Source organism: Molossus molossus, unplaced genomic scaffold, assembly GCF_014108415.1.
Source record: "Molossus molossus isolate mMolMol1 unplaced genomic scaffold, mMolMol1.p scaffold_m16_p_10, whole genome shotgun sequence".
Taxonomy (NCBI): domain Eukaryota; kingdom Metazoa; phylum Chordata; class Mammalia; order Chiroptera; family Molossidae; genus Molossus; species Molossus molossus.
In genome coordinates this window covers 62,511,288-62,534,829 of record NW_023425345.1, presented here as the reverse complement: position 1 = coordinate 62,534,829, position 23,542 = coordinate 62,511,288, and the positions used below count along the sequence as shown (strand labels likewise).

General features: G+C 46.2%; 1 protein-coding gene across 2 annotated transcripts in view; it reads right to left on the bottom strand.

Moving 5' to 3' along the window:
- Nucleotides 1–23,542, bottom strand: part of PTPRB (protein tyrosine phosphatase receptor type B) — a 107,252-nt gene that overhangs the window by 2,590 nt on the left and 81,120 nt on the right. For both annotated transcript variants that reach the window (XM_036251019.1, XM_036251018.1), the window contains 12 exons: nt 22,622–22,865; nt 16,512–16,618; nt 13,464–13,563; nt 12,576–12,659; nt 12,460–12,477; nt 12,264–12,345; nt 11,579–11,669; nt 10,816–10,892; nt 9,065–9,199; nt 7,595–7,717; nt 7,249–7,412; nt 5,563–5,698 (listed from right to left, as the gene is read on the bottom strand). In XM_036251019.1, coding sequence (XP_036106912.1) covers nt 5,563–5,698; nt 7,249–7,412; nt 7,595–7,717; nt 9,065–9,199; nt 10,816–10,892; nt 11,579–11,669; nt 12,264–12,345; nt 12,460–12,477; nt 12,576–12,659; nt 13,464–13,563; nt 16,512–16,618; nt 22,622–22,865 — 1,361 coding nt within the window. The remainder of the gene's footprint in view (nt 1–5,562; nt 5,699–7,248; nt 7,413–7,594; nt 7,718–9,064; nt 9,200–10,815; nt 10,893–11,578; nt 11,670–12,263; nt 12,346–12,459; nt 12,478–12,575; nt 12,660–13,463; nt 13,564–16,511; nt 16,619–22,621; nt 22,866–23,542) is intronic.

The following is a 23,542-nucleotide window of genomic DNA, read 5'->3' as shown; positions in this document are numbered from 1 at the left end:
ACAAAGTAGAACTATAAAATCTTCACTCACCAACTACCTTTAAAAGTGAACAAGTATTACTTTTTATGGGTTGGCACCAGGCGTTGCTCCTGATTGGAAGCTAGTTTAGTGGGACTAGCTCATGGGACTTCATAATATAGGTCCGGTATAATCGTTAGGGCAATTCAAAGAAACAAAACGATCATAAATGAAGCCTGCATAAATATTAATGTTTCTATGCCTTTCTGGTTACAAATTTTGCTCACTTGTTATGAGAGTTTTATGCCACCTTGATTTTGAAAACTCAAGGAGGGTACTACAGGCAGTCTCGTTTTGCTGTCTTGAAAATAATTCACCAAATTACAGACAGACACTTCCCTGCTTCCTCCCATCCAGAGCATGATTCACATCTTCAGTTCTACTGTGATATTAAATTACCTTGGGACCTGAGTGCTCAGCTATGAATGAGCTCTATTACCTCTATGTTACGCCTTATGAATATATTCTTCAACAATGATCTACCATGGGCTTTGAAGCCAGTTAATTTTCATTAATTTGCCTTGTCTTAAATAGAAATTCTTCTTTTCCCAATAGAACGTCCCTTGGAAACTGACTACTACGGAAACCTCTAGGTTGTTAATGTGCTTCCCACGTCACTCACGAAAAGTAGACAAAGTCTAATATGTGAACTTCAACCATAAAAGATCTTTTTTTTTTTTTGCTCTGTTTAGCTAACTGATGAAGCTTTAGTTCCATCCAATAGTTGTAATATTAGGTAACTGTAATAGAATTATACTTCAGGCCTTTTCATGCTCCATGCATGCAGAGTTCAGCCAAGGGGTAGATATGTGAACCAGTGTCTGTAAGGTGATAAACACAAGACAATTGTGTATAAAGCTTCATGCATAAGAGGTGATCAGAGTCACTTCTGGGGCTGGCAAGGATCAAGCTAGAGGGTAAAGGTGACATTTGTCAAATAGCACGAATGTGCACATATATTCTGGAAGCTATGAGCAGAGTAGTGCAGCTAAAAGGTAGGGTTCAGGGGTCATGGGAAACTCCCAGGACAACCCCCAAACTGGCCCTGCCATCCTCGGTCTACAACATTCCACTGTTTCCTGCTCGTGGGAAGCAGACGAGACTGACAGACTATGACGATCACCTATTGTTCTTTAACAAGTTATTGCTTCATCTGGGTGTCTCTCTGAGTCAGCTTGCCCCAAGGCAGGCTGAACAAACAGGGCCACACATGCCAATCCCTTGTCTAAGGCCACTTTGTTTAGCAATCCTGCTCTTTGATACATTTATCAAAACTTGTGAAGCCCTGCATCCCTTTGTCTCCCAAATAAGGTAGAATAAAGTGGAGGCTGACTATTGCCATGGACCCAGAAAAGTAACCCAAGGGTCAGATGTTCTTTCTCTGGTGCTGGAACAGTCACACGCAGGGCTCGGCGGTGGGTCCCCCCTCTGCACTCAACACCAAGGGACCCCTGCGGGCGCTGGCCCGAGACTGTAGGAGCAGCCCACCCTCCGCAGAGTCTTAAAGCAGGACAGACACTATCTGGATTTGTTTGGGATTTCACTTTCTATGGAAAAAAAAAAAAAAAAGAAGAAGAGAGAAAGTGTCTATCTTCCTGCCATGTTTATTTCATCACTAACAGAAGAATCCAAGTTGATTCTGGCCTGAAGAGTGAAGGACCCTGAAGCCATGAGGGTGGGGATGTTACGACATGAAAATGGAGAAGTAAGCCGGTTACAGAGAGGCTCATACACAAGGATGAGAGAGTGAACTTCATTTCTCAAGTATGGAGAGCTTTCTGAGAGTTTTGTGCGGGAAGTGGACTTAGTTGCTTAGCTCGAGGACTTTGTTGGTGGCAGTGGTGAAGAAGAGTTGTCAGGACAGACGCCGGAGCCAGGACACCCCGGGAGACGCTGCCGTGGGCCCGGGGTGAGCCGAGGGAGGGCACGGCCGGAGGGGACGAGGCCGGAGGAGGACGGCAGACCGACAGGACTGGCTGCCGAGGAGAGGACGCCGGACCCCTGGCCTGGGCCGTCAGAGGGACGGCGAGGTGGACGGAAACACTGAAGGAGCCGAGCAGCAGCCCTTCTGTGATCTGTATTATTGTTGTTTGTTTTTTGAAGACAGATAATGAGTTTCCTTCGTCTGAGATGACCGGGAGGCTTCCAGATGGAGCGTTCTGGTAGGCAAGCACTCAGACGGATGCCGGGAAAGGAGAATGAGATTTGGGAGACACGAGCCCCTCCCTTGTTCTTGATGCCACGGGAGTGGGGCGTCACCCGGGATAAAGACAGAGACAGAGGAGCAGAGCCCTGAGGGCGGAACCTCGGGGGATCGAAGAGTGAAAAGGCCAGCTGAGGACCCACGGCCACAGAACCCCAGAGGGACCGGAGGGGAAGAGAACTGGGGACAGGAGTGATGTCCACAGAGGAGGAGGGGGAGCTTTGCACATCACCTTACCCCTGCCCTGGAAGTCGCCCGTGACACTTACAACAGGGAATGACTGCCCAGCGCCCGACCGTGTCTCCAGGGCCCTGGGCAGGCGTATGGAAGTGACACAGGACCAAGAAGCCTCTGACAATACAGGGAGTTTGAACACGCACACACACACCCCTCGAAACTATTTCAAATGTGATAACTTCCTCTTCTTAAAATTACAAATTAAGTCTGGTTGGAGTTTGTGGAAGTGACAATAAACTAATAATGAAATGCTGGTGCTGACGTTTTAGCAATGTAACTGTAAAATATTTGTTCATTCATTTAACAGACCAAAAACATGTTGAGGATAGAGGGACGGCAAACACGTTCCCCCTCTGGGAACATGTGGTCCTGTGGAGAAGCTGACGGACGATCATCGTGAAACAGTGTGATGCAAGTCTGCAACCCTGGATGCGATAACAGAGCTGGGCAGCAGCGATCCCAGGGGCTGCCCCGCTGGTGAGTGAAAAGCTGATGGGGTACGTGAGAGTGGACGGTCACTGTTAATTCCATCAGCACAGGGAGAGACACAGACAGGAAATGCCTCCTGATAGGATACAACAGGAAGCGCGCAGCACCGTCCCTGCAACACTGCGGTGGCAACAAGGGGTCTGAATTTCAGTGAGCCTCACACGGGCAGACAGAAACAGTGGGGGGCGGAGGATACACCACCACCAGGAACAAGCAACCAGCCACGTCCAGAATGTGGGAAAATCTACAGAGCGAATGAACTGGTCTCTTTAACAATATGTGGCATGGAAAACAAATTAGAGGCGGGATTGTTACAGATTAAAAGAGGCCCCAGCCAAACGTAATGTGTGGACATTGTATTCTAGTGCAAACCGAGTCTGAAATAATTTTGAGATAATTAGGGATATATAAACACAGACTGAATATTATATGCTAATAAAGAATTATGGTCAAAATTGTTATGTGTGATAATGATATTGTGATTATAATTTCACACACACGTATGAGTATTTAAAGATGAAATGATGTGATAAGTAGAGTTAAAAAATATATTCCAAGGTCATGGGAACAGTATATGTGGCATGTAGATGAAGAAGAATACAGAATACTAATTATTGCAGATGCTTGAGTTTGTACAGATGAATTTCTTAATACTATTTTCCCCAGTTTTATGTATTTAAAAAAAAATCCCATAATAAAATAATTGCTATAAGGGAAGTACTTCCAGCCACGGCCAGTGGCGGTGGCAGAGGATCCCTGGTGTGGCCACTGCCTGCCGGGGGCGATGACACCAGTGTGTGCAGACGTGTTACAGAGTGTGAGCTCTGCACGAGATTACTATGTGCTGCACAGGAAATAATTCGGGGGTCAAGGTGGTTTTGGGGAACAGTGGGTGGCGGAGAGCTCAGGGGAGCTGTGCAGGACGCTGGGTTTATGGGGAGAGCTGCCTGGGCTGCTTCCATGTGAACTGTGACTGTAAGAAGGAGAACGGAGCACATTGAGCTGTGACTAAGCAGGAAATAGGAGCATGTAGAACTGTTCATTTCTTTGACCATGGGAATTTTTTTTTCTTTACTGATTTTAGAGAGAGAGGAAGGGAGAGGGAGAGAGAGGTACAAACATCGATGAGAAAGAACATGGACTGGCTGCCTCCTGCATGCCCCGCACTGGGGATCGGGCCCACAACCTGGGCATGTGCCCTGCCCGGGAATCAAACCGGCGACCTCTTGGTGCATGGGTCGATGCTCAACCACTGAGCCACACCGGCTGGGCAGGGAATTATTTTTTAAATAGAGGATTTGATGCATCACTATGTTCACTGCAGCATTACAAGATAAGATATGGAAGCAACCTAAGTGTCCACTGACAGACGACGGGATAAAGAAGATGTGGACATAATATACAGTGCTCGGCATACAAAAGAATGAAACCTTACCATTTGCCACAGCATGAATTGACGTGGAGAGTGTTATGCTAAGTGGAATAAGTCAGACAGAGAAAGACAAATACCATGTGATTTCACCTATATGTGGAATCTAAAAAACAATATAAATGAACAAACAAAACAGAAACAGACTCGTGGATACAGAGAACTGATGGTTGCCAGAGGGAAGGGGGTTGGGTGTTAGATGAAGGGACTAAGCAGTACAAATCGGTGGTCACACAACAGTCCTGGGGAGGTAAGTGCCGCAGAGGGAAATAGTAATATTGTAATAACTACCTATGGTGTCAGGTGGGTACTAGACTTATAGGGAAATCACTTCATAAGTTATATAAATGTCTAACCGCTACGTTCTACACCTGAAACTAAGATAATAGTGAATGTCATTTAAAAAAAATTTTCAAAAAAAGTTAAATAGTGGATTTTGCAGAGTTACGTAGGAAACACAAGGATAAGAGGACCTGGGCCTGGGGAGGCAGTTTGTTGTGCAGGGGATGAGCTGCCTGGTCTGTGCGGGGACACAGCCCTGTCCCTGTAGGATTTTCTAGAACAGGTTCAAGTGCCGGTTTGGCCATTTCACACCTGTAGCCTCTGAACCTCAGTTATCTAGCCTGGAAATGGAAAATAATAACTCTCTTGCCTGGTTATTGTGAAAATCGAATGAGATAACATGTTAAAAATGCCCTGCAGATGCCAAAGGACCGCAAATGGACGCACTTGTCCTGTGCAGTCCATGCACACTCCTTTGGTGTGTCCGGGCCGCGGGCTGCGGCGGGGTGGGTTGGAGGAGGGAAGGGATTAGAACCCGTTTCCTCTTTACTAACCGAAGTCCTTGTGCTCACCCACCAGCCTGCCTGAAAAGGATCTTCAAGGTGCCTGGCCTTTCTCCCATGTGTAATGCATTAATTAAAATAATCTATCTTCCTACCCACCCACCTGCAGAAGATGGGCAACCAGCTCAATAAAGATAAGGGCCCACACCATTCTCAAGGTCACTGAGATTTGTTTTAAAATGACAAGTCCTAGAAAAATTATATGCTCAGAGCTCCTTCTCCTCCTAGTGAGTCACTGTTATTTCCCCTTCTCAGAGGAAAGCCCTAGGCATTTGGGAGGTCCGGGGGGGGGGGGGGGGCAGCCGGAGACCAGGCTGTGTCCTTCAGCTGGGGACTCTTACCTCAGTCTGCACCATGTGGACCCTGTGAAGCCTGAGGTCATACACTGCTCCATAAATGTCCACAGAGTCTTTGGAGTCTAACTGCTGGAGAATTCGGTCCAACGCGATAAAGGTTCCAGTCCTGCCCACACCGGCACTAGAAGAGATGTCGAAGGAAGACAGCGTTTCTATGACACTGGACTTTCAAGACGGCATCCGAGCCTTGAGCAAAATCTTTCTTTGCCTTCCAAGCGATGGAAGGATATAGGAATATTTCTTTCTCTCCATGTGCTCTATCACAGAAGTGGAACCTAGAGTCCCAGCCCCGACCCCTTCCTTCGCCTCTCCTCTCACCAGGGCTAAGCACTGCTCTGCTCTGGGCGTGTGTCCTGTCCGCGCCTGGCTCTGTCCTTTTCCTACATCCACAAACAATATATTCATTTTATGTGTTTCAAACATTTACCAAAATGGTAACATGTTTCATGTATTCTTCTGCCAACTTCTCTATGCAGTACTGTGCTTTGAGATTTGTCCATGTTGTTCCTCACATATATAAAATTGCTTTTAACGAGTTTATCAACCACCACTAATCCATCCACCGCTAATCCGTTCCCTACGGATAGACAGTGAGATCAGTTTGTTTCTCTTTTTAAAAAACAGTGTTGCCATGACCATCATTTGCCCACGGGTGGGCATTTCTCTGGGGCTGCTATGTGGAAGCAGAGCTGGGTGTCACAGGGTGTGAGACCTTCAACCTCACTGGGGATTGACAAATGGCTCCCAAAGTGATTGCATAACCGGGGGATTTTTGCTGCACATATCCATAAGAAAAAGGAGAACAGTGCTCCAGTGGTCCTGGGTAAAAATGCCTGCCATTCTCCAGAAAGCAGGAAGCTCTTAAGTACCATACATTGCTATTAAAAGCATCAGGGTTCCAATGGCATATAAAAGCAGGGCTCCTAGGGTGCCGGGCTGACTGGGAGAAAATGAGTGCATTTGACATTTCTTACGGTTGCAGTTCCCTGCTCCATATTTATTAGTGTTACTCAGTTAGGGCTATCAAAGTGTTGCTGCAAACATTAATTAGCTAAACACCAGGCTCCCCAGAGAGAGACGGGGGTGGGGAGAGAAAGAGAGAGATGGACTGTTAGGTTGATTTTATGGACACACAGTCTGAAGCCAGGAGAATTTGGGTGAGAACATAAATTTAAGAGCAAAACTGGGTGCTACAGATGGCAGGTGCTACTCAACCTGGAGGGTGGACTACAGTGGGGATCCTGAAGGACAGTTAGGGTTATGATAGATGGAGGAGAGAGAAAAGGCCATTCCAAGGAGTAAGAACGGCCAGAGGCAAGAATAAGTGTGCGCTGTCCGTGCTGGCTGGAGTGGGAGGGTGTTCCGGGAACGTGACCGGGTTAGAGGGGATCAGTTATGGAGGGCCTGGAAGTCGCACGAGGACTGCGTTTGTGCAGTAGGAACCAGAGCAAGAGGGGGAGAGAAGGATGAAGGGTGAGGGTGAGAGAGAAGAGGGATTGAAGAAAGCAGAAAAGAAGAAGTCAGTGAAAAGGAATGAGGTTGGAGAGAAGGAGACGTGAGCGTAACAGCATCCTCTGGGCCCAGACAAATCCTCCACCGTCCAGAGTCCCACCCTTCTGCCTCTTTGCAGACTCCCAGATGTCGTTTTACTGGCTCCTAGTGGCCGAGTACCTGCAGTGCACCACGGTGGGCCCGGAGCCAGGCGTCCTGTTGATGTAGTCCCTGACAGTCCTCACGAACTGGATCAGGGACTGGGTGGTCTCTGGGACTCCATGGTCTGGCCACACCGTGTAGTGGAAGTGGCGGATGAGCCTGTGTGCGTCAAGCTGTTCCTCCTGTAAGAGCAGAGAGGACACTGAGAAGGACCCAAGGCAAAGTGTCCCGTCTGACAGCTGTGATCCTGCAGCAATGCCTCCGGGCTGCAATGCCAGGGGAGGAACCGGCAAAACTGGGACTCCCAGGTGACCTTCCTCTCTCTAAGCTGGGTCATTAAATGAAATCAGACAAACCAACGTACACTGCATATCCTAAACTCCCGGATGGTCCACTCAGGCAGCACGGACTCCGAGAGCATCTGCAGGATGAGGTCCCCATAGTAGAGGGAGTCCTGGTCCGCTGGCCAGTAATGGTCACACTTTACCTAGAGGAAGAGCGGACAGAAAAAAAGTGAGTCCGGAAATGTGACTCCTCTATGAACCTGAACTTTCCCTCCTCGAAAGGTCTTCCTGAGTAGGGACCCAGGATCGGCTGCTAAAGCCATCTGACCATCGGCTTGGCATGAACCTGCTCGGGGCCAGCAGCCAGCCGAGCTGCGGCTGCGAGTGGCGGGGAGACGGCGAGGAGCGAACCCCGAACGCTGCCCTCGGTTTCCGCCCGGGCACAGGGCTTCACGGCTGAGGTTCTACCGTTTTCTTAGCATTTCAGTTCCACTGGCAGATGAACCACATCTTACAATGGTTCTTTTCGAAGAAAGATCTAGCTGGGCAGAGGAAGACACTGTCTTCCAGGCCTGTTTATAGTTTGATGTCACTGTCCTAACCTGTGCCATGTGCTAGATAATCTTTGAAAAATCTGAGCACTTATTTAAGCTCAAAATTACATGTAGAAAGACGAAAGAAAGAGGATTATGGACATATATTATTGACCACGGGTACTGAGCGCTTGACATGTAATTTCTCTTTTAATCCTCAAAGTAACCGTATAAAGTAGAGGGTTGTAAGTGCGTTACAAGAGGTGCTTAATTGTCCAGTTAAATATTTCCCTTTGTGTCAGGACAACCTGAAGGTCACGTCTCCTTTCCTAAACGTAGGGCAGAGCCAGCGACCCTGGCAAGGCATCTCCTCTCCCCAAACCCTGAAGAATGAGCCGACAAGTGGCCACTTCATCTTTCTGTGTCAGGGCATTCTGATAATCCCAGTCTGCAAATGGAGACACCTTTGACTGACACTTCAGACCCAGAATCCGATCGGCACCACCTAGTAGAGCCTTTCATAACTGTGTGGCTTAATTCGCCGACAGTGTTCTCAGACGATCCTTACTTAGCTTTGCGGGGATTAACTTTTTTTTTACCCTCACCCTAGGACATTTTTTTGCATTTATCTTGAGATAGAGCAGGAGGGAGAGAGGGAGGAGGAAGAGAGAGAGAGAAACATGGACGTGAGCGAGACACATGGAGTGGCTGCCACGCTCATGACCCCCTGGGGCCAGGGACAAACTGCAACTGAGGTACGTGCCCTTAGTGGGAACCAAACCAGGACTCTCTGGTCCGCGGGCTACGCTCTAACCGGTGAGCCAAACCGGCCAGGGTGGGGTTAACTTTTTTAAAAAATGTATCTTTAATGTTGATAGTATTACAGTGTCCCCTCTCATATCCCCCCTCCACCCCTATCCTGCTCCCGCCCCCGCAGGGGTTAACTTTTGATGCTGGGGAAGAAGTCCCTCCAGGTGGCGAGAGCAAGGCTGGAAGTCAGGAAGACTGTTTACTCACCCGGCCCTTCTCCACACACTGGGTCACCATGACGATGTTGTGGACATTCTGTTCCCACACCATTTTCCAGAAGTCATCCTTAGTGCCAGGCAGAGGTCCCTGAGCAGTGATGTACTCTCTTCTGAAGTTGTTGCCCTGCAATGAATTTACAATATGGAGAGTCAGAAACAATAGGCCTCTTCAGAACTATAAACAAAGAGAGGGCTGCAGATTAGATGATATGTAGGTCTTTGCCAGGCCCCTGACTTGAGAAAAAGATACTAACACAAGTGTCAAGGCTTGGGAGCAGAAACAAAGGTCGGAACACTGAACTATTGTTGAGAGCCAAATTACTTTTTATTAGGCTGGGTCTATTCTAAAGGGCAATGGAGGGAGGACTCGGGCTATAATCTAGAAAACAGTTCATCCGCAATCGTGTGTGTGTGTGTGTGTGTGTGTGTGTGTGTCTGAGGGACTGACTTTGATCAGGATCTTTTCCTATTTAACCTAGAAGCTTGCAGTTATTTTGGATAATTGGCACTGGGGTGTTGGTAAGAGATGTCATACAAGGGAAACTGGAGGAAAGAGAAACCAGCTTATTGAGCACCTACCCTGTAACGTGCTATGGGCTAGGACTTCCCTAGACAGTATTTAATCTTAACCTAGGACATTTTCACCCACTGCTCCTGCAACAGAGAATTCCCTGCAGATCCTAATCAAAGCTTTCTCTCCTTTCCTGTCCTCAGACCGCCACATTCTATCACGTCCGCCATTCCCCCCCACCCCCACCCCCCAAATACTGCCTCTCCTTCGGCTATTCCTTATTTATCCTCCAGGTCTCAATGTGTTGCCTGCTCTGCTGAGCTCTCCTCTGCCTTTCTGTCTGCTGGGTGATGTTCCCCTCCCGTGGCAACCTCTTACGAGAGTGGCCCTCAGACCAGCAGCATGGGACTCCCCTAAGAGCTGGTTAGCAGTGAGGAATCCCAGGACCCACCCTGGCGCTGCTGTATCAAAATCTGCGTGTTAACAATGACGTGGATGTGTGTTTCTCAGGTCGTCACCTTGTCATGTCCTGATGCCCCAACTCTGCTGAGAGTTCCTGAGGGTCAGATTCCATCTTACCATATCCCTGTACCTAACTCAGTGACTGACTGATAGCGAGCACTTAATAAGTGTTTACTGAATGAAAGAATGATTATTTGAAATAAACATTATTTATCCTTATTGTTTGTAAAAGAAAATGGAGGCCCCAAGAGGTGACATCACTTGCCCAAGGTCATAGAGGTCAGCAAGGGGCAGAGATGGGATTGAAACGTGGATCTGTCTGATCTTAAAGCCTTTTCTATTGTAGTGTGCTGTAGAAAGTGGGCAAGATGCTAGCCAGAACCTGAGCCCAAGGTTTGACATAACCTTGGAGCTGCATCTGTGGTTTTCAAAAATCCAAATAATTTTGCATCAGCTTGCCTACCAAGGCAGCCTTAGCAGGGGAGGTCCAGCCCCTTTAGGGAGCACTAATCTTGGCTTAGGGCTGCAGCGAGAAAACGGACCTGTGAAAATGCAACCTGGGCTCATTAAAATCTCTTACGACTACAGCCACTTTGAAAAATGGGCCTCGGCACCAATCACATTGGACATCTCGTGTTTTATGGCAATCAGACATGGTCTTGTCTTTTATAGCCTGAGAACAGTAATAGCATGTAGGAGGGGCGGTAGCTCCAGTGTGGTCACCCATCAAAGCTCCGCCCGGGCACTCCAGCCTAGTGGACACTCACAGGGATGTAGCTGGCATTGATGTAGTCAGAGCAGGGGTCGTCGTCCACATTGGACAGCTTCACCCGAGAGGCATCATCTAGAAGGAAGGTTATTGAGACACATGTGTCACTGAGTTTTGGGGTGATTTTTCTACAGTTTATGGAATGCTGATCCCCATCACCGCCCCACAAGGGAGAATCTTCATCTCCACTCTGCAGACGGGACACCTACTTGCCCCAGGTTGCATAGTTGGCTCATAAACACACAACCAAATGCCTTTTGCAGCCTCTCTGCGCTTTCCTTTGTAACACTATTTGCAACACTTTGATATCTGCCCAAGGAGTGGCCAGCCCCCTCCCTCTGCTGGAATGAATACAAACAATCCAGACAAACCACCTTCCATTGCTTCACCTAATCGGGTAAGGACAATGAAACTACATAATAATTATTTAACAAGAATTGCTCACTGGAGACCTTGCTACGTAAACTGAGGTTGGCCTTTGCCGTTAGCCCTGTTACTGCTCTGAGGCTCTCCCAGGAGAAGCAGTAGGACCTCGTGGGTGACATGTCAGCAGCATAAGACACCTCAGAACCAGAATTCAAGCTGGTTGTTACCCATCTGGAGGGAAGTGCAAGTAACATACAAGTCATTCCTTTCCAAAGGCATTCAGAGCCTCGGGCCTTCCAAATCCAGCCAGACCGTATTTCTTTAGCTCATTTTATTCCTGGAGATGAGAAACGGCTAGTGGAAGACGGTATTACAAACTTCAATAGGAAACTCACAGGGCAGTATATTGTTGTATCGATTTTTCCCTCTATTCTCCGGCAAGAGCGCAATGTCACACGGTTGGTTTCGACCCACGTCTCTTAAGTCCTAGTAGGTCAAAAATCAGTTTGCAAGTAAAGAATACGAAATAGAATATGAAATAGAAAGAGCACGATCTTTGAGACAGAGAAGGGTATGAGAACATGTACACTAGCTCCTGTTTATGAGGGCCGCGTATTCTTCATGCTCGGGCCCGCCCCGCAGCCACCCCACCGGAGGTATTCTCATCTCCTTTTTACAGATGGGACGCAGAAGCATAACTAACCAGCTTCCGGTCACATGGGTGGCAAAGCTGGGAATCGAATCCAAAGCCTGGGCACTTTCCACTCAAGCCCAATGGTTCGCACTCAAGCAAATGGCCAGGTTAAGTAACTGACAGTGTTAGGTTTGCATTTGCAGTTTGTTAGTTCTTTCTTAGCATCGGACCCAGGCAGCACTGTGCTAGCCGTGCGTCTGGAGATGAAATGGCCTGTGGTGATGTGCGGTGCGGGGAAGGGGATTTGGCATAAGGAGCACTCAGCCGAGATCCTAAGTGGCACCCTAACTCCTGAGCCTGCTCGGCCTGTGATTCCACAGTAAAGGTGGGGAGGGAACTTCTGCTGAGAACTTGGGTGTTCAAGTGTCATTGCATCTGAGTTGTACCTCGTACTCCTTGGATAGAAGGTAGTTGGAGTCAGCCTGTAGCTTCATGAAGTGCCCTTCAAACTGATTTATTTTTATTGGGCTAGAGTTAAAATATAACAAGGAAAAGAAAATTACTGATGGGAAAATGCCATAACCAGTTAGAGTTGTATTTCAAAAGCAGATAATATAGGAATTAATGAGTTTTCTCTCTTACCAAGAAGTTTTCCGGTTACTGTGAAAGGAAGCCAAAAGAAAGACCTCGTTAATAACCCTCACATAGTACAGTCAACTCATCTTTCAGTAGATGGTGTGAGAAGATGCGGTGCTCACCCTTTCTGGCCCAGGTTCAAGTGCACAGAGAGTGGTCGGTCCCGGCGGATGCTCAGGTGGGCTGAGGGCCTTTCTCGACCGTGGCTGTAACATAAGGGAGGCGGTTTATATTCTAATTATGAAACTTGACTTCAACACATTTTCCATTTACGGCAGGGCTGTGCATGCTTGTGCCTATGTGGATTTTTCAGTATTCATGTAGATTTATACCCAGCCAACGTCTCTTTGAGGGAGGGGAAGAGAGGAAGAGCATCAAGAAGAAACAGATTTTTCTCACTCTGAAACGGATGTCTGCAAGAGCTGGAGCTGTGTCTTCTGGTTTTTGGCTACAGGTCACAATCACTTCCCACACTCTCAATAAAACTTTCCTTTAAAAAAACCCCAGTAAACCTTAGATGCAAGACATGACATCCAGAGGGAACACAGTGTGCCAAATAAAGAAATTCCCTCAGAGAAGAGAGTGTGGCACCGGGACCACATGCTTTGGTTCTTTTCGGTCTCTCCTTAAATTAGCACAGCAGATCGAAGCCATCACATGGTGATGTCTGCCATACTTTTCAGCATATTTCAGAAAACTGCTCGCAGGAGATAGAACCACATACACAATTTTTCTTTTTCCTATGCAAAAGGTATTATTTCACATTCCAATGAAGTGACACACAACCCCTCAGTCACCGGGGGAGGGCAGAATTCATCAATGGTATGTAAAGAGGCTGACAAGAGTGAGTCATGGTTTTAGGCTTTGACTTTTCTATTTCATGAGAAACAAAGGTGATGTAACTGAGAGAAATTAAACTATTTCCCCTTCTTACTGTTCAGGCTAGAGGGCATTTTCAGTTGCACCTTTCAAATCATGGACCCAATCACCAAAAGGGTCTTGGTACTCACCTCGCTTTCTGCCTGCAGATGAGCAAGGCCACCACGGCCACCAGCATGCCAATCAAGAAGAGACCAGCACTCACACCTTCAATAACTCCGAACAGAGGCTCTACAATAATCCAGATGGAAACAACAAACCCAGTGGGCACATTAGTGCTAGTGAACCAGTAGGGGAGCTACCGAAGCTCTGTCTCCCCTGGAACATTATGACAGGGAATTGAAACGGTGCCCACGCTGCGCATTTTCCCATCTAAAGCACGAGAAGATGAAACCCTGCCTATCATCCTGTAACGGCTGGTCGGTCCTTACACTCTGGGAGTTAATGTTATGTAGCTTTTAAAGGAATTTTGGACTTGTTTGTGCTTGTCTATAAAACTTGGGACTTTTGAGATAAATGCCAGCAGTTAGCCACCAAAATAAAAATGTTACTTCATTTGTATAAAACAAGTTAGAGCATCTGGGACTTGAGCAAATCCAGTGAATTGCTGAGAGTGATTTTAACAAACTCTTATTTTTATTGTCTAGTATAATACTGCCACTGAGAGTTTATGAACAGGCAAGAGTAGCTCATTTTTAAAACAATTTTATTGAAATATAATTCACATATGATACAATTCACCAGTTTAAGCTGTGTAATCCAGTGGTTTTTAGGATAGTCACAGAGTTTTGTAAACATCACCACATTCAATTTTACAACATTTTTATCATTCCCCCTAAAGAAACCCCATTCCCTTAGCTGTCACTCTCCATTCTCCCCTCTCCGAGCCCTGGCAACCACTAAGCTTTCTGTCTTCACAGATTCGCCTATTCTGCACATTTTACATGAGCTGAATCATAAATACGTGCTTTTCTGAGATTGGCTTAGCATAATGCTTTCAAGGTTCAGCCCTATTGTAGCATTAATCAGTATTTCATTCCTCTTTATGGCTCAATAATATTCCATTGCATTAATCTGTGGGAGCAGATATATCACATTTTGTTCATCTAATCATCCATTAATGGCTATTTGGGTTATTTCTACTCTTGGTTATTATGAATAATGCTGCTGTGAACAGGTGTTTGCAAGTTTTGGTGTGAACATATGTCTTCATTTCTCTTGGGTATGTACTTAGGAGTGGAATTGATGGGTTCGATGGTAACTCTGGGTTTAACATTGTGAGAAACTAGAAAACAGTTTTTCCAAAGCAGCTACACCATTTTTCATTCTCACAAGCAATGTATGAGGGTTCCAATTTCTCCAAATCCTCACCAACACGTCTAACTTTCTTTTGGATTACAGTCACTCTACTAGGTGTGAAGTGGTGTCTTGTGGTTTCAATTTACATTTCTCTAACGACTTATGATGTTGAGCATCTTTTCATGCGCTTATTGGACATTTGTGTATCTTTGGAGAGATGTCTATTCATGCCTTTTGTTATTTGTCTTTTTATTATTGAGTTGTGAGTTAAGAGTTCTTTACATGTTCTGGATACTCAAAGCTTATCAGATATAAGATTGGCAACTAGTCTCTCTTATTCTGTGGGTTGTCTTTTCACTTTCTTCATGGTCTCCTCTGAAGCACAAAAGTTTTTCATTTTGATTAAGTCCCATTTATCTACTTTTTATTTTATTGCTTGTGCTTTTGGTGTCATATCTAAGAAACCACTTCCTAACTCAAGGTCACAAAGACATACTCTTGTGTTTTCTTCTAAAAGTTGTATTATCTTAGCTCTTACGTTTAGGTCTTCAGATTAGCCCATTTTTGAAGTTTCATCTTAAACCCTTGGATTTGTTTATTCAATGTTGCTTTTCAAGACTCATCAAATCAACACAATCATCTTTCTTTTAATGTGATTAATATTCTTTTTGTGGCTAAATGCTTATCATCTTCCTTTACTCGATTACATACAATTTTCGTTGTATGACAATATTTCAAAGAGGAAAGATTTGTGTTTACAAAGCCTCTACTTAACACTAAATTATAAGCCAACATGTCTAAATGGTCTTAACTGTGTTCTGATCTCTTTTTGGCTCGAAAGGTGGGAGATTATTCCTATATTTGGCACAAATAGATAGGAGTGTTTGTGAGGCTGTCATTTTGTCATGCAGCATGACAGACTGTTTTTAGCTGCAAAGAAGAACTTTCTGAGATCAAGCACAGTGTAACACCGGCTTCAGCGACAGACCGGGACAGATCATGGCAACGAGGAAAACTGTGCTGGAAAATGACGCTATTCTCAGCCTTCCTGAAATAGTCGAAGGCAGTGCAGTGTACAGGTTAAGGATGCCCGCAGACAGGGCCAGAAGACCGCTCTACTGGCTTTGTTTAGCATGGTCGGTCTTCTCGATCAGCAGCATTTGCACAGACATCTGAGTTACAGAAACTCTGGGTGCCTCAGGGCCTCACCTTTAAAATGAGGATGATACCAGTATTTTACATCAAAAGGTTGTGGTTGGCTTGGAGAAGTTATTCTATGTACAAGGCTTAAAACTACCTGCACAGAGCAGGTGACCAGTAAATATCAGCTGCCATTATCGCTCAGCCTGTCCCTCTAACACACAAGAGAAGTTTCTTTCATAAATTTAGGGAAAGCCTTTTAAGTTCATGTTTTTGTAGTGTAAAAACAACATGTAACGAACAAAAGGACAAAGGTCACCTATAATCCCACTACTCTGAGATATTGTTAATATTTTGGTATTTTTTCTTCAAAATTTTTTCTATGTATTTCTAGGCATATGCATGTATACATTCAAAAGCCTTTTGTATCTATTTATATTTTGACCCATGCAAGCTCTTTGTTTTAATGTTTTCCACCCACTGTTAAAATATTCATCTTTAATAGAAAAAAAATCTGGTACTTCTACCTTTTCTAAACAAATCCCTTTCCAATCCATTCTCCTACAGAAGATGTATAATTCCTCTAATCCACATCAAACCATAATCACATACAAATTAGATTCCAAGTGAAAATCAATGTTCCCCTCACCATGTGCCAAGTTAGCAGCTCTCCCGCTAGAGGCCGCTGTAGGTGACGGCGGTCGGTGGAGTATGTGGGTAGATGGAAAAGTTAGACTTACCTGACTCAGTGGTGATAGGCAAAGAAAAAAATGTGTCTGAATAGAGTGGCTTTGTGAATTCCTTTAGGTCCTCATCAAAGAGCTGTGTAAAAGCCCGAATGCTGATTCTGAAAAGAAAACATTTATTTAGGCACGAATCAGTGGCTGACCACAATAGGGCCGACTGAAGAATGTGTTCAGGAGACACAGGGTGGGCACCTGCCAATATGTATGTAGGGTAGGATATGCATTATGGAATCAGACAGACCTGGGTTTGTTCATTCATCCAACACTTATGGAGCCCCTACTGTGTGCCAGACCCTGTTCCAGGAGTGGAGATACTGCAGAGAAGAAAATTAAATCTCTACCGTGCCAGAGGTTATTATATTTTCATGGAAGAAGTCTGATAGTAAATGCGCAAATATAATATGCCAAATAGCAGTATGTACCATTAAAAAGATACAGCAGAGTAAGGGAGATGGAGAGCAATGTGTAGGGAGCATGTGGGACCACTCTCTTCAGCACGGTCCACTAAGGTCTCTGATAAAAGGACACATGCACAGAAATCTGAGGAAAGGGGGGGGGGAGGGAGCCATGGCTGCATTCCAGGCCGATGCAAGGATCTTGGTGCCCGGAGGCCAGCATGGCCAGAGCACAGTCTATGAATGACAGAGTGGTAGGAGCTGAGCTGAGGTCTAGATGGAGCCAGACCATGGAAGACCCAGCAGGTCTGGTGAGGACTTTGGCTTTTGTTCTGAGAGGCACAGGGAGCCACTGAAGGGTGTGATCAGGATCGCTCCGGCGCTGCAGCATGGGGTGGCAGTAGCAGAGAAACTAGTCTCTAGGGGATGGCAAGGGTTCGAGTGGGAGATGCTGGCGTGGACCAGAATGCAGTGGTACCAGTAGTGAGAAGTGCTGAATATTTCAAAGAAAGAGATGAGAGATTTGCTGATGGACGCGCAGTAGAAAGGGTGGAATCAAGGGTGAATCCACATGTGGCTGAAGAACAACGTGAAGAACGGAGGTGACATTTATAACATCAAGGAAGACCATGGAGGAGAATGTTGAGGGGTTTGGGAAGATACAGAGTTAATCTGTGGGGGCAGAAATTCTGTGGTGCCTGTCACAGCAGTCAAATGGGTCAACTATCAATGTTATTGGTATTACTGTCATTGTTGCTATTTATAAAAACATATAAAAATAAAACTTTACATTGAACATTACATTCCAAATGCAATGATGTATCTCCCCATGTTTTTGACATTAGTTATTTTCTACAGAGCCTTTTATCTAAAAATAATTTAATATCATTGTCAACGCCATAAAATTTACTTCCTGCCTTCTTTATATGTAACTGCTGAAATTACAAAGAGATACACGGTCACTACTCTTGAAAACTAGAAAAACAATGTCGTCAATACATAAGGCAAACAGTAAAAGAAGAAAGCATATATTAATCTGCAAATGAGGAATTTCAGTTTGGAGGGAACCATGAGTTTGGGCATAAGGAAATGGGGTGGCTTGGAGCATAGGGTTCCAAGGGGGTGGGGTGACGAGAGTGAAATAAAGTGGAAAAGCCTGCAAAAGGCCATCTGGGAGGAGAGGGGTCCAACTAGAGACTAGTGTGCCAGTTCAGGGCCTGGGTCTTGGCAGGGAGAACGGAAAGAGGACTGACAGGCACTGAGAGGAGGGGCAGAGAGGACTAGTCTGAAGAGGAGAAGAGCGGAATCAAAGATGGTTCTAAGCTCAGGTCACTGCGGAGAAAAATGACCTCACTTATAGGCTGGGGAAAGAGGATGAGCTTCACTTGGGCTAATTGGGGTTTGTGTGACAGCGAGACATTGATTTAGAGCTGTTCCATCACCTGGACAGGAGCACTGCTGAGGTAGCTCCATGTGCCCATGGCGGGGGGTAGGGGGGGTGCCCGGAGACCAGCTGGCCCTGAATTCAGTAAGCAAGCAAGGTGCAGCTCCTAAAACACAGACTGGGAACCTCAGTCTGGATGAAAGCCTACTGTACCCATCAGAGGACCAGAAACTTACATTCCCTGGGTGAGTCAGGTCCAGTCTTGAGGGCTGTACTCAATTTCTGGGGACATAATTTAGGAAGCATTAGAGGTCATTTGGGGTGATTGACCAGAATGACGATAGAGGACCAGATAGACTTAGAGGAACATAATATTTGAGTTCAGATTTAAGGAAGACTACCATGTGGAACAGGAAGCAGACATCATTGTATTCCTCCCTGAAGACAGAACTAAGGTCAGTAGAATGAAGTCATGGAGGTACAGCTTCGGAACACAGAGTCGTGCCCCAGCATCCAGGGTAAGGGCTTCCAGTGACTGAAGAGCTCTAAACAGGGGCTGAGGGGAGCCCGCTCCCAGGGAAGCTACAGAAGAAGATTTCTGCACTAATTAAAGATTGGCTTGGGTCAGCTCTTGAGTTCGCTCTCTCTCAAGATTCTCAGACTATAGGTTTACTGATAGAGTACTGGGCTTGGTTTACATGGGAAACATTTTTCCAGTGTTAATTTAAATCCTATGAAAGTGAATGGAAGGGTCCTCTAGTCTTTTTAAAAAATGTCTAGATTTGTTGAACCCAGAAGTATCTGAGCATGTTCTGTAATAATGCTGAAGTAGTAACAGGCCAGGAAAAATTGTTCTGACCCTCTGTCCTCTCCTTCTAACACACGCCCCCCAGCCCTGCTTGACCCTGGACTATTCGCTCTTCTCAACAATCTGTGTGTTTCTGCATCTGCACTTGGGCTTGACCCGTTCCCTCCACCTAATTCTCTGTCCCTATTTCCATATTTTCGCCCATGGCACCTGCCTTTTCGCTCAGTGCCTTTCACAGAGGAGGCACATGTATTGAATATATTATCAGCATGATGAATTTCATAATATGAATACGATTATTTTAACAGATAACTGATAGTAATCATTTCAAGTTTTACTGTGTCCAGAATCAGAAAATTCTGTAGCACGAAGTTAGAGATCAGGTGGTTCGCGTTCCTTCACTTGAGGAAAACGAGGTCAAGAGAAGCAAGCTGACTGCCCAATCACGGTCACATTGCTATTCTGTTTAGAATAGAAACAAAACCAGATCAGCACTTTCCTAACCTCCAAACTGCCTCTCACCCATCATGCTCTGCCCTTTCTCTTCCCATACGGAATGATGGAAATTATATAACCGAACAATGGGAACCCAACAACGAATGGGAACACATTACATTCACTGACATAACAGACTTTCATGACAGCCAAACATAGTGCTTTCCAATTTCTTTTCAATCTTAATTTTTCTTTTCCATGTTCCTTCCTGCCCACCTATTTTCTCTGGAAAAAAAGGTGCCTGACAGCATCGAGGGTCACCATGGTGACTGTCGTGTTGAGACAGGTGGGATGCTGACGTCCCTGAGCCAGGGTCCAGCAGCCACCGTGCAGGGGGCCACTGAGCAGGTGGTTCTCCCATGTGCTTTGGAAGGCTATGCCTCCTCTCATCAAGCACTGTCTGCCTGGCATGCTTTCCCCAGGACTGAACCAAGTGTATACTGGAGAAATAGAGGAAATCTGAGTCCTAGAAAACAAACACATATGGCATGAGTTGATTGCACTATAATAAGAATGTGTAACTTTTCATAGAGTATCTTGGCTCCTAAACATTTATTTTATTTTATTTTTCTTTATTGATTTGAGAGAGAGAGGAAGAGAGAGATAGAAACATCGATGAGAGAGAACATCAGTTGGCCGCCTCCTGCATGCCCCCCACTGGGGATCAGGCCCACAACCTCAGCACGTGCCCTGACTGGGAATTGAACCTGCGACCTCTTGGTGCATGGGTCGATGCTCAATCACTGAGCCACTCTGGCCGGGCTTGGCTCCTAAACATTTAACAAGTGGTACTTGTCAAATTATTTCATAATCAGTCACGTCTGTCTCCTCTACTAGATTGTGTGCTCTCTCAGTGTGGTGAACAAGGTAGGTGACTAAACAAAGGGTTAACATCCCTGGTAAATAGAGGATTTTCAGAGGGATATGGGGACAGGGTGCTGCAGAAATGGCGCTGAGGGTCCAACTGCCCAGCCTTGAGCTGACAAGGGTGGCGTGGGCTGCTTGGAGGACTGAGTTGGCTTTGGAACGGTCTGAAGGAATAAACCAGAAGTCAAGGGAGTGGCGGCATCCCACACAGAGAGACAAGAATGCGCAGACTCAGAGGTAGAAGAGAGCCACGTCATATTCAAGGGAGGAGTGAGGAGGAGCAAAAGGGCAGGGGGCGGAGTGCACTTGGGAAAGTGGGGGGAGACGCAGCCGCGAGGACGGTGGGAGGGAGAGGCGAGGGCTGTGTGTGCCCTGCTCTGGAAGTGGTCACTTGCTCCTGAAGTGAGTGGGAACCCCCGGAACCCCTGGAACCCCTTAGTCTAGAAGGAACATGACTAGGTCTGATCTGTTCCCCCGGACAACTCTGTAATGTTTTGCAGATGAGAAAACTGAGGATCGGAGAACTGAAACCCTATTGATAAGGCCCCACACCGGCAGCGCTGGAACTCGAATGCAGGGGCTCCCCCAGGAGCGCGGAGCTGCGGGGCAGGAAGGAATATGCTGGGGGCCTGGCAGGCTGTGGTCCCGACACCAGCTGTGTTAGCTTCTTATTCTCTCTCTGAAATGTAGTGATGAGTCATCTCTCCTCTCTCAAAAAGGAAACCATCAAAAACAGCCTCAACTTTCCAACTCACAAAGAGAAAATGGCCCTTGGGAGACTTTCGCTCGAGTTTCCTGGAGCCCAAGTGACTAAGGAGCTGAGGCGTCTCTTGGTTCTTACAGGAACTGAAGGGTTCCAGCACTCGGAGATACTTCTCCTTTGCTCGGTGTGAGATCTCACCTCCTTCAGGTGAACTCAGAATGGTCTCCTCCTGAAGCAAACATCACCAGTAAGTGTGGGTATGTTTACTCTGGAGGTGCAAACCTTGGCTGGGGTGGCAACAGCATTGTTGTGGTGAGTCCTGGGCAGAGGTAAGGGGACAGAATTCCTGCTCAAAGTGAGCACTCTGTGTTCGGACACCTACTGGCTTCCTTTGTCGATGTGAGGAGATGCGTGCTCTCAGGCGTGGTTAGGCCACTGTCTCCTTTTGGAGTTGACTCAGGGGTGATGCTCAAAATATGTAAGAGGCTGCGCTGGCCAGTGTGGCTTAATGGTTAGAGCATCGGCCCACACACTGAAGGGTCACAGGTTCAATTCCCAGTCAAGGGCATGTACCTGGGTTGCAGGTTCCATCCCCAGCCCTGCATGTGTAGGAGGCAACCAATCACTGTGTCTCTCTCACATCTATGTTTCTCTCTCTCTCTCTCTGCTCCTCCCTCCCTCTCTTCAATAAAAAAAATATCCTTAGGTCCTGGGCACCAACCAATAAGAATAGACACTGGCCCATAGAGAACCGGATTGGCTACCCTATTGGCCAGATATCAGCTCTGGGAACATACAACAAAGATGGCACAGCCTTCACAGAAGTACCCATCTTGAGTGCCTGCATCTTTACTTCCAAGACGGCAGCACAGATTGATTCTCTTTCTCTTGAGGACCCTGGTTGGGGATGCTGTGCACTCCTGCGTGTTCCCACGGTGGGGAGGTAGGGAGGCTGCAGTGGTGCTTCCTGGGACCAAACCAAACAGCTGCTCCTTTTCATCCACCGCTTTAGGGTGAGGAAAGGATGCTCCCATTCATTCAGGGGCATCTCCCTTCAAGAGGTCTGTTTGGACCAAAGAGCACTTTCATCTTTTTATGCTTTAGAATGAAAATAAAGAAGTGTAATTTGAGTCCTCATTAAAAGTGGAAGCTAAAATTTCATTCTTCTTGGGTCTCTCTAAATTCAGTCTTTCTACTTAGACATTTTCACAATTGTTAACCTGGGAATTGATTTGACTCGGACTAAAGAAGTTTTAGGAGAAAGAACAATCTCTTAAGAACCTTCAATTCTTCACATAATGAACGAGAGCTTCTGCACAATGCTCAAGGTCCTTTTTACGCCTTACCTGTGAATAGAGGCAGGAATACAACTTTTACAAATTACCTAGTAAAATATAGAGCACTCTTGTAACGTAGCATGTCCCTCAACAAGATGATGGCAAGACATCTAACCTGTAGGCCGTGCGTGGCTTCAGCGGTCCATCACAGAATTTTTGCTCATCGGGATCGCATTTTCCACCCAAGCTCTCCATCTCTGCTCCAAGCTTAATGTTAAAACTCTTGGAGTTGCTGTCAGGACTTTCGGCACATTTGCTGGCAAAATAATTGGTCTGATACACTCGAATGGAGTCATTGTGCCTGTATTCCAGGTAGGAGGGCAGAGGGTGCTGTGGGTCTGGCTTCAGCTCATCACTGCCTGGAGGGAGAGAGCCCACAGTGAAGACGGACTTTCTTGCGGCCTCAGTGACTTCTACCTATGTTTCTAAGTCTGACTCCTCACCATCTCTGGTCATTTCCAGAGTGCAGTATTTGTGATCTTGAAGGATGCTGTGAAATTCTCCAAGTGAAATTATTTTTAATTCATTTTTTCTAAAATAAATGATGAAGAGTGCATAACAAAATTATACACACACACACACACACACACACACACACACACACACCATCATTTTCCTTGGAAATGTGTGTGAGAGGGTATCTCATTAAATCAAATGATAACATGTCCCACAGTTCCAGAAAGTTAAACACTCCCCGTTTGTGAGAGTCAGCCCACTCCATAAGCTCTCTACCTTGCCAATAATCATTGTAGCTAAGCTAATAAGGAAATCCCTATGACCTGGGAAATAGGGAAAAGATAAGAGAAATCAAGTCCAGGGCCAGAGCAGTCGCCCCACGAGCACGTTCCATGTGCCACGCCCGGTCCGATAACTGCTCCGGGTAGTAGCTGTTATCTTGAGTCCAGTTTAATCCTGGCTTGAATTTGGCCCCTCAGGCAGAGCACTTCCCAGAACGCTTCCCCTGCCCACCCAGCCTGCTGTGTGTTTTGGCACTGCAAACCAGTTTTGATGTTGGCTGGAGGAAAGCATAATTAGG